This window comes from Chanodichthys erythropterus, chromosome 20 (genome assembly GCF_024489055.1).
Source record: "Chanodichthys erythropterus isolate Z2021 chromosome 20, ASM2448905v1, whole genome shotgun sequence".
Lineage (NCBI taxonomy): Eukaryota > Metazoa > Chordata > Actinopteri > Cypriniformes > Xenocyprididae > Chanodichthys > Chanodichthys erythropterus.
Genome location: NC_090240.1, coordinates 25,454,847 through 25,472,936, shown reverse-complemented (window position 1 = coordinate 25,472,936; position 18,090 = coordinate 25,454,847). Strand labels below are relative to the sequence as shown.

The window sequence follows — 18,090 nt, the reverse complement described above, 5'->3', positions numbered from 1 at the left end:
TTTTGGGCACATCCCTACTACAAATGCTAAAACATATTTACATTTCAAAGGCTCAGTACTACTGAAAGAGCAAAAAAGAAAACCCTTAACACACCCAGTTTACCTGCAAAGCTATTTCCCCTCAGAGAGTGATTTTGTTTTATTCATTCATAGTATTTGGTCTTAATATTTCAGTGCTCACAGACGCCTAAGCCTCTGCTCTCCAGGGAGCTTTTTTCTGCTGACTGCCTCCATTGTGCCGTGACTGACAGTCCAAATGTATTCATTTCATTTAGAGTTGTAAATATTAATGGTGTCAGCTCCATCTGCTAACCTCTACCTGAGACAAAGACCCCCATGTTCATAGAACAAGATTTTTTATATGACGTTATGACACCCAGACCAGATCTTATTGTGTGGTGTCAACTTCATGCATCGAAGATGCTCTGTGTTCCTTTTGTGAGGTTGTCAACTGTATCTGAATGTGTCACTCAGCGGCACTGCTGGGGACAGAGCTAGCAGAAAACACAGGCGGTAGCGAACAATGAAGCTGATCCGACAGTGATGAGGGTTTCAGATTGGGCATTTCAATCTCAGATCTTCAGTATGGATTGTATAAGCATTCAGATGATGATTCAGAGGCTTGATGAATAACATCCAAACGACAAAGGTAAATATGCTTCACACAAGTAAACAGCTTTTTCTAAACAACATTCTGGAGTGATAAATCAATTCAGGGTGGCTGCTCGCTAAACCTCTTAATTGTTTGCAACAGGTCAATAATGCTAATCTTGTACTTGCCTACACAAAAAGACAGTAAGTTGTTAAATATACATTAATCAAAGCACTGTGCTTCCCCTTGGGTCAGCATGCAAATTCAAAGCTGATGCATTTTGTGTCAAACTAGATAATAGAAAATTGATAAAATGATAAATTAATATACTGTTGGAGAGTTCATGTTATTATGAAGATGGGAAAAAGGGATGGTTAGCAGTAGTGTAGCAAAAATATATTTTTCAAATGTATTCAAAGTAGTGTTTGTTGCTAGTGTTGTGTCAGCTTCGACAACAGCATACTACATTAAAGGAATGAAACTGAAAATGAAACGTCTGTTATCATTTATTCATCCTCGTATAGTTCCAAACATGCATGATTTTCTCTATTTTTCAAAGCACAAAAGAGGTCCAAATAACACTTGACACCACTAGCTTTCATTATATGCACAAAAAAACAAAACAAAAAAACAAACATTAATAATATAATAATAATAGTTGTCGTTGTTTATAATATTTAATTAAAACGGCATAATTTATATTTAAAATATAAGTGATGTAAGAATAAAATATATATATATATATATATGTGGTGACACTATATTTTTGTGTTTTTTTTGCTTGTTTGTTTGTTTAAAATGGAGAAGTAGTCCTTGCTCAGCCAAGAAGAACAGATAACATCTCTGAAGGACGTTAGAAGCGAGAAGGAGACTTTTGCCTTGTAACATTTTCATGATATGGCCTATTTTTAGAGCTACAGATATGGTCAGTTTTTTTTTTTTCCCCCACACACAAATATGCATTAACATCTTTGGTCAGCGTTATATTAAAAACACTGTTGCTATGTGGCATTGTGTATGCTAGGTATATTCAAAACAAATGAAACATATGCTGTAGCATGTTGTATGATGCATCACTTAAGATTGAGGGCCAATTAATATGGTTTATTAGTACCTGTCTCTTAAAGTTTGTAGGCCACTATGCAGCGTAGCTCTTAAACCATTTAAAAACATCCCCCCCCCCCCCCCGTGGCAAAAACAAGCTATGTTAGTAAAAAAAAAAAAAAAAAAGGAAAAAGTCCAATTATTGCACACTTTTCTAAGTAGCCACGGGTAAGTGCACACTATATAATTTTCTTGTCTTGTTCACTACATTTTCTCCCTAAATAATCATCCCTAAATGTCAACCACCCACATACAATAAGAACTACATAAGGCTGGAACTTATGCTAATGACTTTACTCAATAGGTTCAGTAAGCTGATGCTTTGATTTGACAAAAAATCCTTTTTTGGTCATTTTTATGTTTCTGGTTGAGATGATAGATCAAAAAGTAAAAAAAAAAAAAAGATAAAAACCATTTCAACTGAGTTTGGGATCCAGCCCCATTTCACAGCTGCACAACAGAGACCTTACATGCCCTATTTCTCTGTGCCCCCCGCACAGGCCTTTTGTCACTCATTTAAGCAGGTGTGCCAATGTGTGAGCAAAGATGACGATGGGCAGCCTGTTTTAAGCACCATTTACATCCCCATGTAGGTCAATTAGCTGCGATTTGACATGCTGGAGGCCTTTGACTCTTCCAAATTATCTCTGTGACACTGTGCAGCTAGGGCTGGGCAGTATATGTGAACAATTTAAAGTATCTATCATTAGAGATTCTGCTATAGCGTTTATATCTTGTTATGTAAATATATCCAGATAGCACAGTACTACTAAAAATTATTGACACTTTAGAGTGATACAGAAACAGGAACGAATGAGAAAATAAAGAGCAGGATGTGCATGACGTTAAAAAGAATTATCAAGCAAAATATGTAAAAAGATCTCAATGTGTACTCATGATGACTGACACACACCTGAAGCACAAGCACTGAAAGCCACCTCTCAGACAGCATGAGAAATTCAGCTCTCTTTTCTTGGCTTATTGTGATTGAATGGTCAAATACACACACAATTAAGTCAAAACGTACAGCTGGTTTTGTCTTAAGTGAACATAAATAGTTGGGAGAAACCGGATGTGTGTCAGTATATTGGATCAGTGCGTTCTGTCTTAATGTCACTGTCTGTGACATTAGCTATGTTTCCAAACAAAGTTGCAAATTTAACTTATGCACAAAATTCGAATATCGCATAAAACATTTGCGAATAAAGCACCATTTCCATCCCATGTGTTCAAGAGAACAAAATCGTCACTTCCTTGGAAATTGCCTCAAAAGAAGTATAATAAAAATGGAAGTTGCTGCAATCAGGGATGCCACTGTGGCTCTTTTTTCCTACATAATAAATGACTTGTGTCTCAGAGCGCTACACAAATAAACACTGTCATGTTATCTTGCGTTCGGATGCCCATGGTGTTTGGGAACGCAATCATGTGAGATGCTTCTGGGAGGAAATTAAACCAAATCATTTGATGACAGACTTTAGCTCAGGCATTTCGAAATGATCAAACCAACATTTGAGATGCTGTGCAATGAAATTAGTCCACTTGTTAGTCCAGTTATCCAATCTCATCCACTGTTGAGGCACAGTCATGAAAGTTTTTTGTTGCACATCAAGGGATTTATTCGGTAAATGTGTTTCAATCATAGTTTATGAGCATGTCTTCTAAACTGCCTCAATTGCATGCCAATTATGCACATTTTTAAAATTTGTGTGCATCTTGTCGTTTCCATCCAGCATTTATGCAATATCCCAATGCATGGGTAAAATGCATAAAAATAGGTGGATTAATAATGCATAATAATCTATTAATGCTTATCAAACAACAAAAGAATTAGAGAAAGTCACTCACAGCTCTTGAATGAACAACTTTAGTAGGATTTTTTAATTAGAATAAATGTATATTTATAGACTTTCAAGTGTCACAATATCACAATATAGTCATTTTTGTTTTGTTATTAAAAATACGAACAAAGCAGCAAAAATAGGACAAATATAATATACAAAGATATAAATTAAACTGTGAAATAAGATTTTTGGTCGTATCAACCAAACCCCTACTATGGGCCTACGTAAAAAAGGGAACAAAAAAGCCCTCCAAGTTGACTTTTTTTTTGCCTGGCCAGTGAAGCACTTTCTTTCATGGTGATGTGTGAGGAGGAGAGACACTGACAGTCCTCGTTTCTGTGACATCGCCTGGCCGCTGGAGTCTGATGGATGAGCAGTGGACTCCTGAAGGGCCTTTGATCAATGAGCCCCCTTATCGATGACAACAGGACACCTGCCTCCCATCAAAGAGATGAGGGCCAGGCAGCTCCGGTGTGGACATCCAGCTCTCAGCATTGATTAACCTCGTGCTCCAATGAAGCCTCATCTTTTATCTCCATACAGGTTTTCATGTCTCTCAGAAGGAAAGGGAAGTGATTGTGGAAAATTTTTACTCACTTACAACAAAACATTTAGTATTTGTACTGATTGTTATAGCCCATAAAAGCCCTTGTCAAAAAATGACAATGATGGCAATGTTTTGACTTTAATGCAACATGGAACACACTAAAATTCAGATTTGCCCTTATCATAAGCCTAACATCTTTAGACACAAAGGTCAGCTCAAAAACAGTCCGCTTCAATGCACAGTCCAATACACGCAAAGCATTCCTGCCTCGAAAGCCTTTAAACAAACCATGCTGAATGCTGACAGAAGCTAAAGACAAATGAGAAAGTCACATATACCCCCCCCCCAAAAAAAAGAAAAAAAAAAAAAAAAAGGAGTAAGACACTTTCACTCAGTTTCATCATAAAATTCTTACAATATTTATACCCAATAAGCTCAGATATGGCATGATTATGTAATTTATGCATTTGAACTTTGAAACATTATTTAAGACAGTGCTGTTGATTTCCACATCAAAGAAAAGGTATTTTAATAACTTAAATGAAGATAAACAGACTAAGTGTTTGAACTGAATCCCTTTCAGTGAATATTCAGTCAGCCTTAATATACCGAGCATTTTCCACAAATACGGTACACTGCAATATCCCATGATATTTTAAAAGGCACAAATAACATGCGTTTTAATTTGCGAGACCTATTGGATGTTTAAAAAAATATATTATATGACATAAAATAAACCTAATAATTATTAGGAATGTGCACAGCAACTAATTTCATTAAAGGAACTTTGCTGCCATAGCATGGGTGCAGCAGGCACAATGATATGATAGTATAGTTCCTAGCCATATCGGCCTAGAAAATCGCAACTTTTCATCTTCCATTGGTACACAATGTAACTACAGTCAAGTTTTAAATAGGAAAACTATCGAAACTCTTTGGTCATTTTTGAGCGAGATGCTAACGGATTCAATGATCTATGCTAAGCTGCAGCCAGACCCGGAGATCGGCTGAATGGATTCGAAAACTGTAAAACTCAACTGTTTAACTCTAGGGGAGTTGGAAAATGAGCCTATTTTCAAAAATAGTGGCATGTTCCTTTAACGTTTAACTGAAAATTTTGCAACCAACTAGTCTAAACCTATTAAGATAATACTACTACTAAAGGCTGTAACCATTTTTATTTAAAGAAATTAAATAATTAAAGGATTAAAAGGGATTTAAGGGAATTTATTAAGGGAAACTTCGCAAATAATAAAAATATGCACACGTTCATTTTTGTTTGCATGTCTAAAGGCCAGAATACACCAAGCCGACGCCGACGAATTAGTGGCGACGAAAACAAACTGTGGGGTTGGCTCACGTTGGCAGCGTCAAATTGCCCAGCCACACCAAACCGACGCTAAACAGCTGACGGCCAAGCAGCACGTCAGTTCTGCGCCTGCGTGAGATGAAATGCCTTTCCGAAACAGCAGGCGGCAGTAGCTGAGCAGCCAATCAGAATGATCAGATGGCCCGACAAGCTCCAACGCCGATTCAACATTTCGAATCGGCCGAAAAAAGGCAGACGAGGACCAACTTCAGCCGACAGTGCGGAACACACTGAGAAAACTTAGTCGGCCGACGAAGAAAATCTGCCCCGACGGCCGACCGTCGGCTTGGTGTGTTCCTGCCTTAACATGTCAAAAATGTACATTTTTTCAATTAAAAAAAAAGTTGAATAGTTTATCACTGTATGATATTGTGGGTCGTTAAACATATCCATCTTAAAACAGTTGTCATATTTAATGTTTAGCTACTTGTATCTTACCACACACACTCTTTCACTGTAAAAACTAAAAGTGTTCACGCTCGTCTTCGGTGAACATTAAGCCCCGCCTTCTGATTGGCCGTCATTTTGACAGTGATGAGCGCTATTAGACTGCTGAGGCAGACCAGCCTAAAAATTTAACTTTTTAAACTGTCTGTCATCGTAACAACAAACAAAGCGGTGCGTAATGGAGAGCAGCATTAGGAAATATCAAATATTGGCGGGGACGATTTGGCCATTTCCAATTATTGGGGGGGACTTCAATGCCTATGGTGATTACAGCCCTGACTACTAATAATAATCTACACAAATAAGGGGTTTAAACAGTATTTAGGTACCAGGATAGCAAAAATTGCAAACGTATAGATTAATAAAACAAAAAAACAGCTCCTATGTTATTTAATTCGACCTGACTGAGGTTGATGATTTAAGATTTTAGTGACCATTTGTAGTGACCACCAAGGGAAAAAAAAATTATTTTAAGAGTGTCAGGCTCTGTTTGGTACTATTTTTATGAAAAGTGCCATATCTAAAAGGAAGCCTTCACACAGGTTGTGAAGTCATGGAAATTACACTTCAATAACACCTGCAAGCAGCTTATAATTGCAGCACTTTCACACTGAACATAACAGTATAAGTATTACTTATAGGAAAATTCAGAATGCATGTGTCAAGCCTTGAAATTCAGGGTTTATATTTAAAATGAGTGGAATATCAAAGCGGATCGGTTTTTTACAGCAAGGAGAAAGATCAAAGAGCTTATGCAAGTCTGGCCTGGTATGACAATCAATAACAATCATCATCATAGGTGTAACTACTCATCCAGCTCTAGCTGCAAGTCAGTTGCTCGACTAACTTAACACTGTACAAAGCTTCTGCATCTCAGCAGCTTCAGTATCTATCACAGCAAACCAAAACGACATCTCGAAATCTCACCACACAATAAAAAAACTTAACCATCTTATTATTATCATTTGCATTCTCAGCTAAATAAAAAAGGCAGTGAAGAGATCAGACGGTCTCCACCGGTCAACACGTTAATATCAATGTTTTGTGAGACGTGGAACGAGGAAGCAGTCCAAACAAATCCTCAATAATCTACTCTATGACAGAAAACAAAAAACTATGGATTAATGGCCTAGCCTTGCATGACAACTTAACCTTCTTAAGAAGTGTGATATATATTTTTTAAGGCCAGAGCTTTTGATTTAATATCCAGGGATTGTAACATAACCTTGCAGACTAAGGGCAAGTTGTCATAAACACGCAGATATTGTATGTGGTGTTAGCGATGTATACTGTATGTGCGTGCTTTTCTTCTGCACGAACAAATAAACTGATTTGGTTTCTGTATAGCCTGACTGCAGTCTCTTTACATTTAGTCCTGTGGTGAAACAAATTGAAATAGATCCTCTGTCACAGGAACAAATAAGGTTGCATACGGCCTCCCTGCAGCAATGTGCGGCAGGGATTGGATTAGAGAGCTGTACCTGATAAAGTCAGTACAGGAGACAGACTCCAGCACCCTTCTTTACTGCCATGCCGAATAACACGGTTCATCTTGGGACTTTCCAGACCCCACATTCACAGTGCAGTCTCACTGCCATATATAATTACATCCAGACACATACAATACCCTTTGTCACGGTGAATGTGTCATATGCCTGATATTCTAGAACCATTTCCAATGTGAGGACATTGAAGCAGCCTACATGATCTATTGTACGGTTCTCTCTGGGCTGGGTATTGTTATATATTTCTCTGCTCAGTTCAGTGTTGTTATTGTTAACTAAAACAACTAAAAATAATTTTCTATAATTAAAATAAAGCTGAAATAAAATAAAAATATACAACATTTAGACAAAAACTTAAATGAGAAATTTTGCCTTGGCACTTAACTGAAATACGTTTTAAGTTGAAGTACTAAAATGGCTAAAAATAAAAGCTAAATAAAAGTACATAAATTACTTGGAAATGTATATAAATACTACTAAAATAACACTCGTTTGATCTGAATCTAATTTGATTGATTTGGTTATATATTAGTTAAAATGTCCATTTTGTTTTACAAAAGAAATATTTTCTCTGGTAAATGTACAAATGCTGTAAATTATACAAGGTGGAGTTTCAGACTCATTCAAACCGGTGACTCTTTTTGAACAAGGCACCACCTAAAGTGAGGCTAGTTGTAACACACTTGGTTTAAAAGTTTCTACACGGGCTAGCATAACAAAACTTATTGTATTTACTAGTTGCCATATCGGCACTATTTAGAGAAAAAAATGCACTAAATTCATTCATCTCTAATCTGTTATTCTAATCTGTTAATCTTTAATGCTTAGCTAACTAGCAGAAGACACTAGTCAGGTTTAAATCCCAGTAGTGCAAGTGGGGCACATTGTAACATTGCAATTAGAACTATGCTATATGGTTAGCGATATATAATTCACATTAATAACTTCTTTGAATTATACTAAGAAACCATGAGGAACAGGAGAATAAAGACTGAGATTCGGTGTTCATTGTTTAATGCTGAGATTCAGAAATGATGAATACTATTTGTCTCCTGTTCTGTGAGAGCAGTGTGTGTTGTGTTCAACTCTGTTTTCTGAATGTTTCTTCATCTGTTTGCCCACACTGATTTGAACTATGCTGTATAACTTTGTTTTGTGGTGTGTTCATTTAGTTTATTTTTAATTATTTAAAAAAAATCTTTATGCTATATGGAAAAGTTAAAGGGTTAGTTCACCCAAAAATGAAAATTATGTCATTAATGACTCACCCTCATGTCGTCCTAAATATAAAATATGTTAAACTGTGTTCCGAAGATGAATGGAGGTCTTACGGGTTTGGAACGACACGAGGGTGAGTCATTAATGACATCATTTTCATTTTTGGGTGAACTAACCCTTTAATAATCGTATTTTATCAACAAAATATTTTAGTTTGCCTTGTATATTGTTTGATTAAGCTATCATTTGGTCCCACTGTGTCACATTTCGCTTCCATTTTTTCGGTGTAAAAAAACGAAAATAGCGTAGCAGTATGACAGCGGACAACCGAATTTGTTGAATAAAGTAGTTATTGTGCACAAAAAGTATTCTCGTCACTTCATAATATTAAGGTTGAACCACTGTAGTCACGTCGATGGCTTTAACGATGTCTTTAGCACCTTTCTGGACATCAAAAGGTGCAATGTCGTTGCTGCCAATGTGTCGATCAGATAACCTCAGATTTCATCAAAAATATCTGTTCCGAAGACAAACAAAGGTCTTACAGGTTTGGGACGACATGAGGGTGAGTACTTAATGACAGAAATTTCATTTTTGTGTGAACTAACCCTGTAAAGCAACTACATTCACAAACCACAGTAAAATTTAACAGAAAACCAAGCATAGCTACTGCACGCGTGAGTTGGCATGGCATAAAGCGTAGAAAAAGCGCTCCCTTTATAATCACAAAGAAGCTGTAATTCATTTTAGTTAATCGCTATCTCACAAAGCTACGTTATAATATGAAGCTGTCTACACTGCACAATGAATCATTTATTTACATATTTTATACACTTCATTTGTTATAATGAGAAGATTCGTGAGTGGGCAGAACTCAGCACTGAAGAGAAAAAAAAAAAAAAAAAAAAAACTTTTTGACTGGTTAGTGGATTTCAACAAACACCTCTGATTGGCAATTACGTTCAAGAAATCAACAATATGATTGTGATTGGCTACATTGGTCAACACTGCAAAAATATGTTGTAAATAGAAACCTTTGATGCTCTCCAGAACACAAACACCTATGCGCTGGATCACTTGCCAAATTGTTTAGCCAATATGCTATTATTACGGAGAGAACTGATCATAGACCAGCAAGTTACAGGCAGCTTTTCCCGCTAGCTTTTCCCGTTGAGAATCGGCTACACTGCTTGCACTGCATGCTTCTGATTCACCAACAACTAATAAGAGTCATTTGTTTGAATCAAAATACATTAGACAAGCCAGTTACCCAACTAATAAAGATCACAATTAACCCCCCCCAAAAAAGAACTGTTTTTACCCATCCATAGCTCCTCTGTATGTCATAAAAAGTACAGTCGTAAAGGTTGAGGAAACTGAGGAACAGTCAGACACTGTGACCCCTATGTGCTGAAAACAGAGAGTGTTGGTACATCATGATCTATAGTGCCCATCTAAACACATTATCCAGCTAGTAAATACATGAAACGAGAGCTTTTAAATAGAGGCAGCATTTCACAAAGGTCACAACAGTGAAAGATTAAAAGATAGATACAACATTCCAGTGGACACTCGGGATTCAGCAAATGTAACACTTCAGACATTTACATAGTAAAGAATATACAGCCTTGATTTACTGTAAGCTTTTAGCTTTGAGGTTACTCCAACAAATCAAAAATTGAGGTTCAGGCCTAAGGTACTCCCTAGATAATAAAATATCATATTCAAAGTTAACAAGATAACAAAACCATTACTTCTAATTGAAAGGTCAACATACTGAAACAAATACACATTGCGGCTGTCTGTGGAGGAATGTATTGATTGGCCATAACACAATACAAGCAAAATCAGCCGACATTCATCTTGTTTTAAGACAAAGGCGGGCTTGGCTTGAGGGATTGGCCACAGTCCAGCTCCATACACTAGAGGTAATTCATCTGCAGCCAACACTGTCCAGCTGAATTTCGCTATTTATAATCATTAAACGCTAAAACAAGCAGAGACTGTACCATGAGGTCTATGTAATTACTTATGAAATGCAATCTAGAAGGCCAGTCAATAATATCCATCACAAACCACATCGGAATGACAGTGAGAGGGCTGAAGAACATCTCAAGTGAAGAACAGAGAGGGTCAGAAGGCCAGTTGGATTAACTGAATTAGTGCTACCACTAAAATTACTTGAGGTGTGGGTGAGTCTCAGATCTTGGCTATGGAGAGAAGAGGCGTTCCTGGCACAAGACATATGTAAATTATATTTCACAAGCTGTTCCTGTACTTCCTTTCATGAGGATGGTTAGTCATGATTCAAAAGGCTAAATATAAGACAGGACTCAACAATAAGAATGGCCCGATGGCCCGGGGCCAATGTGAGAGAGTTTTGGGTCAGTATAATTTATAGCTATTCTTGCTGAAAAACATAATAAATTACTGAATATTGTTGCTTTTTGAAAATAAAACAATTACATTCAATAAAATTATGTAAAAAGTTATAACTGTATTTTTATAAAATAAATATAAAAATGTAAATATATATTTTTAGAAAATATAAAAATGCAAATTTCTTTAAAGAAATTTTGATCAAGAAATTATTTAAAAAGAAAATTATAATTATGAAAATATATTAAAAAATAAGAATAATAATCAAATCTGTGTATATGTTGAGGCAAAAATGCTGTAAAAATTATATTATAATATATTATATTATATTATATTATATTATATTATATTATATTATATTATATTATATTATATTATATTATATTATATTATATTATATTATATTATATTATATTATATTATATTATATTATATTATATTATATGCTTGTTGCAAGCTTAAAGGTGCCCTAGAATTAAAAATTTAATTTATCTTGGCATAGTTGAATAACAAGAATTTAGTACATGGAAAAGACATACAGTGAGTCTCAAACTCCATTGTTTCCTCCTTCTTATATAAATCTCATGTGTTTAAAAGACCTCAGAAGAACAGGTGAATCTCAACATATGGGCAGGAGCGTGAGCATTTAAAGGGGCCGCAGCCTAAATCGGCTCATATTTAACGATACCCCAAAAAAAAGCTGAAACTTCACAGACACATTCAGGGTACACCTTATACTTATATTACATCTTTTAAAAAGACGTTCTACGGCACCTTTAATAAAAATGTTAAAATTCATCAAATTTAATTTTTATCATTTATATATTAATATATTCAAATATTAATTTAAAACTAATCAATAAAAACAATGAAAAGCTATATTATTTATTATATATAAGTTATTGATTTATGCCGTTAATTAAAAATATGGGCAAGGCAAGTACAATTTTTAACTGTCAGTAGACAAAAATCCTTGCTGTTGAGCAAATTTAATGAAGATGTATTTATTACTTATTTTATTTAAAAAATAATTTAAAACCAATTAAAAAAATATATAATTAAAATTATTTATATGTGGTGAGGCCATTAAAACTATCGGCAAGACAAGTACAAAACTCCTGTCCTGAGTCCAATTATCCAGTAGACAAAAATCCTTATTGTTGAGCACTGTAAGGCCCTTGAATTAAAAAAAAAAAAAAACAGCCACTGAGATTAAACCACTCACGAATGGCTTTTGAAGTTGAACTGACCTGAAGCATGCATTGCTGTGCCATTGTACCAGCAACATTACAGTATAAGAGAATTACACGTCAAGCTTGCTATCAATTAGACCATTATGTCTATACTTGGCTTTAATGAGTATTGCTACTGCATATTTCCTTTAGAGACAGAAAATGGAACTCATAAATTCATTTGTCTACATGCAGCCCTTGGTTAACAACCACAGGGGGATTCATTATTTGTGCTTGATTTCTGAATGGACTCGCCAGGGAGAGCAGAGTCTAAGCGTCCACCCAGCTCCCCCTGCGCACTGCAAATTAGTCAATTAGGAGTGTCATTAAAGTGGTGGCAGCGAGGAGGATTAACACCAGGGGAAATAAAAGAGATGGTCTGGCTTGTGCTCGCCCAGGATATTGCCGATTTCCATCCATCAGCTGCTCCAGATGGGGGGATATTAGTAATTTAGATTCTGTCAACAGTACCCAGGAGAACCCTGCCAAAATCGTTCCCTCATCGCCGCCCTGCTCTCCTTGAATGTAATCATATCTGCCGAGTGCTGAGCGAGGGTGAAAAAAAAAACACCTTTTTCTACCCAAATCCCTCTATTCATTCCAACCTATCAAGGCAGCATTACAACTGACTGGAGGATTTCTATTCATTACGGCTCCCTTGTTCTCACAGACAGAGAGCTACTTCCTTGTCGAGCAATGCAAGAATAATGGCAAAATCTCATGTTATAAAAACAGTTTTAAGGGTCAGTGCTTGTGTGCATGCGCGTGTGTGGATTTAGATTGAAATAACACTGAATGTAACTGAAGAAAACCTCTGCACATGGATAGAAACAGGCACAATGGCCCAATGTCTTTCAACTGGCTTTCATAAGGATAGGGCCAGTGAATGTTTTGTACCTGCAGGGCAGCTCTCAATAGTAAGACTCTGTAATGTGTGTGTGTGTGTGTGTGTGTGTGTGTGTGTGTGTGCGTGCGCATTCAGGAAGGACATTAAGTCCTTCTTTTCTGTCATTGGATAAAAATAACAATAATAATCAAAAAGACTATAATTACAAAGATCTGTATGCAAGCTTTTTCATAATTTGGCGATGTTTCTCTATTTCATGGTGCTTTATGTGGGTGCAGAAATCTGAGGCTGAAGCTGAGGCTATTCATTATTTATTTATCATTGCTGGCATCCGGCACTGTAAAAAATGTTTTGTCAGGCTACCTAAAAATGTGCTTCATGTGGTAACATCTAAATCAACCTGACAACATCCTGTTACACAGATAAAAGTCATTTTAAGGGTCCAATATGCTAGAAATTGCTCATTTAAGTAACAACAACCATTTCACTTTTTAGTCAGACATCAAAACCAGACCAGACAAAGATGAAAATGGCAGATTTGAAATGAACATTTTTAAATGAATTATTAATTACACTGCCTAATGTGGTTTCAAACTTTTTAAATTTAAATCTATCTTCATTAGACAAAAAAAAAAGTGAAATATATTAATTTTAGCATATTTTATGTGCTGTCAAGCCCAAAAAAAAGTACATAAAAGTAATATAAAGCACTATAAAGTCTTCTGTATACAGATTCACGAAACATTAAGAAAAAAATTCTAACTGCTATTTTCTTCTAATTTTCTAACTTAAGAATAAAGAATATATTGCATTTCCAAAAACATCTCTTAAGAATGTTTTTATCTTTTTTCTTTTTCCTTTGAACACAGAGTTATATTAAAAAAATATCCTGGCTCTTCCAAGCTTTATAATGGTAGTGAATGGCGCTCATGATTTTGAAGCCCAAAAAAGTGCATCCATCCATCATAAAAGTAATCCACACGTCTCCAGGAGGTTAATAAAGGCTTTCTGAAGAAAAATATCCATATTTAAAACTTTATAAACTATAATAAGCAGCTTCCGACAAACATCTGTATGCAAAACAACTTACGGCTGAAACGTAACCTCTGACGTGACGTATGATGTAGAAGTAACGTAAACTTACGCTGCAATTACATGGAGTGTCAGCATCAACACTTGACGAAGCCATTTCTGAAGCTTGTGCTGACGCGACCGTCATAGTGACAACAGCCAATTTTCAGCCTATTTTTCTTACATAAACCCATCGCTTTGCTTCAGAAGGACTTTATTAACCCTCTGGAGCCATGTGGATTACTTTTATGATGGATTGATGCACTTTTTTGGGCTTCAAAATTGTGAGCGCCATTCACTACCATTATAAAGCTTGGCTTGAGCAAATCATGGAATAATTTGGGTGAACTATCCATTTAAGGAATAAATAAGATGTTCTTGAGAAAATATTTGAGACATTTTTCAAGAATCACACTCTTATGAACTTAGAATTAATCTTAATAAACTTCTTAACTAGATTTTCATGAATCTGGCACCTGAAGCAATAGAATAGCTTTATGTTAAACAAAGAAATTTAAATCTTTATATACTGATTATCTGCACCTGCAGCTCTCACAACAAATATGGCACATGCACAGGTTTGAAGATATCAAGAATTTTGATGTTATAGACATCCAATTAGTGTCATAGATACATATTTGCTTTGAGAGGAGAAAATGATCAGTGAATAATGATTTATATTTTGGTCTACCACAAAAATAAGACGGCTTCAGAGAAAATGGAATACACCTCATGACTATATGGGCTACTTTTATGGTGCTTTTTGTCTATTTTGGAGTTTGACAGCCTGTTGATCTATGTTCAAAACAACTCAAATAAAAGAACATGGTTTTGGAACATTATGAGTGTGACCATTTACATTTTTTGGTGGACTGTCACTTTAAGAACAAATCAATTCAAGGTATTTAAAATACCTAATAAGCAATACTGAATAAGCAACAAAACTCACCTTTACACACAGTCCCGTTGTCCACAGACTCGTACCCAGCCTTGCACACGCAACGCCCGATAGGTACCAGCCACTCCCCATCTCCATTGCAGTACAGTTTAATGGGTACATCCACTTCCTCTCCATTAGGTACACAAGTGCCTCGGGCGGACACCAGAGAGGTGCTCTCCGCCCCTGACAAAGTCTCCTGAAAGATGGCCCCATTCCGAATAATTCGGGGGCATTTGCGATAGAAAACCTTTACGGCGATGAGTGACATGCAGCCTCCATAATCCTGAAAGGCCAAGTAGAAGCCATTACGGGACACCGGCCCAAAGCTGCGCACTTCCGTGTTTATCTTCATCACTCGGCCACCCAGGTCCACCTGGGAGAAACTCTCATCGGCTGCAATGGTGTCCACCTTGACCCATGGGTTCTCCATCCAGGCGGGATACACCTTGGTGGCTAAGTCAGTGTCTGATTCGAAGTAGTACAGATTAAAAGTTTCCTTGCAAGAGCCAGGGACATTCGGGATGCTGCTGCAGTCTCGCACTGAGAACTTCATCTCCACGTGGATCCGTTGGGCACCCCGCCGCCGGATGTATTTGGTGCGCACCCAGTTGTTCTGGTTGGCGTCAAAGACATTGCACACTTGGTAAGTGCGGATGGTGTTCATGTTTTCATCGTAGCCACTCACCTCTTCCCACTTTAACCAAAGAACAGATAATAATTTTTGAATAAGCAATGTGTGCGACTAATAGTAAAAGCATGTTTTTCTTGCTATTTGCATATTTATGGAACATTCATTTTGGTTTCAAACCATTACAGACACTTTAAGGTAAAAATGTGCAGAAGTGAGACAAACGGCATGGACTGCATTAAAAATAATCTAATTTGGAATTCTTTCAACTTCTATTTCTGCACCACATGAGTCATGCTGAATTTGTGCAGTGAATTATTTATGCTAGGTCTGATCATCTAAATTATTTCAATGAGGCTCACCCCCAATGATGGATATATCGTCCAGCCCAGCTCTGCCGTTGCCGTCGTGGAGTCCATCAACACATCTGAGAAGAAATGCATACCAAAAACCTGTAAGTTTAAAATGCTGCCGCTAAGAGCCCATTACTGCACGTTCGAGCATTTGTAAGGTCATTGTTCTTCAAGTCTCTTAACAGTAATTATGGTGCATAATGGATAGCTTTTCTGAATGTTAAATGAAGGATGACTCACACTGTGAGATGCAGAATAACAGTTGCCCATTTCACAGCAGTAATAGCTCGCTATTTTTGACTCTTATTGTTAATCAGATGTTACAAATGGCTATTACTAGATTGGAAGTGTTATCCATCACTGATGATAGATCACATCATGTTCTAACATCTGCTTCCCTTCACATTTAGTTTGGAATTGCCCCAGATGACAGAGAGTGCCTTTCTATTCAATATGCCAAGTAGGACAAAATAATTTAGAAATATGACTCTGATCTGAAATTTTCAGTTATTTAGATGGGTACAAGTGGTTTCTGTATATTGCTAGAAGCAGTCAATGAAACCCAAAGGTGTTTTTAGCGCAAAAGATTTGTTGTACTGCTTTGAAGTTGGCCTAAGAAGGCAAAATACAAATGTACAAATGCACAGATATTAAAAGTCTGGTTGAAACCACTAAGCAGACAATTATTTTCACCTTATGGCCAAAAATAAGATGAGTCGATAGCTTGTCAACATAAATTAAAAAAACTAAAACTAAAACTAAAAGTGAATTTAGGTACAAGTATCTCAACATTACAATGTACAGTCTGAAAAATGGATATTCATTTTGAAAGATTACATTTAAAAAAGTGTTAATTAGTGATTTTATAATACTTTTATAAATATAAAAAAAGAGGAAATTAACATTCACAATTAAATATCCACTATCAGCCGATATATTTCCAATATCTACCAAATAGTAATAATAAAAAACCTGCCACTTCTTGACAAGCAAAGTGTTTTAATGTTGATGCCAGGGCATTTAATGGTTTCAATCATCATTTAGACACCCACCCCTCCCTGCATAAATACGGACCAAATCCATATAAGTATGGAAAAAAACATCCTGAATGATTTCCTATTGAAACAGGAAATCAGGGCAGGACATAACAATGTGTTGTTCCTTTTCTTTTACACAGCGAAATGGAGGCTTTAGTTACAGATAAATCAGAATCAGCCTAATTTGCTACTTGTTAGTTGGAGACAGGTGGTATTAGGAGGAGGCGGGACACTCTCATTCCAGAGGGCTTTTTATTGGAAAAAGATCTATGCAGTGCTGGATCAGTCATCAATATTTTTGGTCCGTTTTCCCAGAAATTAAAAAAAAAAAAAAAAAAAAATCAAAAAGCTTTTATTTTTATTTTTTTATTTTTAATCAAAAATTACACTTGCATACAGACAGCATCAAAGCTAACAAATAAGAACTAAGTCACAAAACCACCAACAAATTTTGATTTTATAGGGTCTTCATGTGAACATCCCGCAAGCCAATTGTGTGAAATATTCAGTATGGAATGCCACCCCCCCCCCTCCCCCCAAATATTTAGAAAAATTAGATTACAACCATCTGTCCAAGGCTGTAGTACGGTGTATAGCTGTTTATTTTTATGTATAAAAGAAATGTGACTGAGCATTTTTCATGTCATGAGGGAGGATCACATAAGGGGGTCCTGCCTGAGCATATGAGCCCCAGTCAAGGCAACATAAACACATCCAGTGTGACACACAGACTCCCCGTGGCATTTATGAATCGGAATTTGGCAAGTGGCAAGAGGACTTCCTGAGATCGAAGCCAGAAGCCCCGTGACACACAATCCTGGGATCCCTGTAAACACTAGCTCGATACAGCCTCAGCCATTAAGTGTCTCATTTATATTTCAGCAGCTTCTGCAGCTCAGGGGCAACCAAAGATATTTCTCTCAGGAACAGCAACATCACTGTGTGTTTAGGGCTGTGAATGTGAGAATATGAGGAGG

General features: G+C 36.5%; 1 protein-coding gene across 1 annotated transcript in view; it reads right to left on the bottom strand.

Moving 5' to 3' along the window:
• ephb2a (eph receptor B2a) overlaps positions 1–18,090 on the bottom strand; it is a 66,037-nt gene that overhangs the window by 33,793 nt on the left and 14,154 nt on the right. The window contains exons 2-3 of the mRNA XM_067372332.1: positions 16,086–16,150; positions 15,105–15,789 (exon numbers count right to left, since the gene is read on the bottom strand). Coding sequence (XP_067228433.1) covers positions 15,105–15,789; positions 16,086–16,150 — 750 coding nt within the window. The remainder of the gene's footprint in view (positions 1–15,104; positions 15,790–16,085; positions 16,151–18,090) is intronic.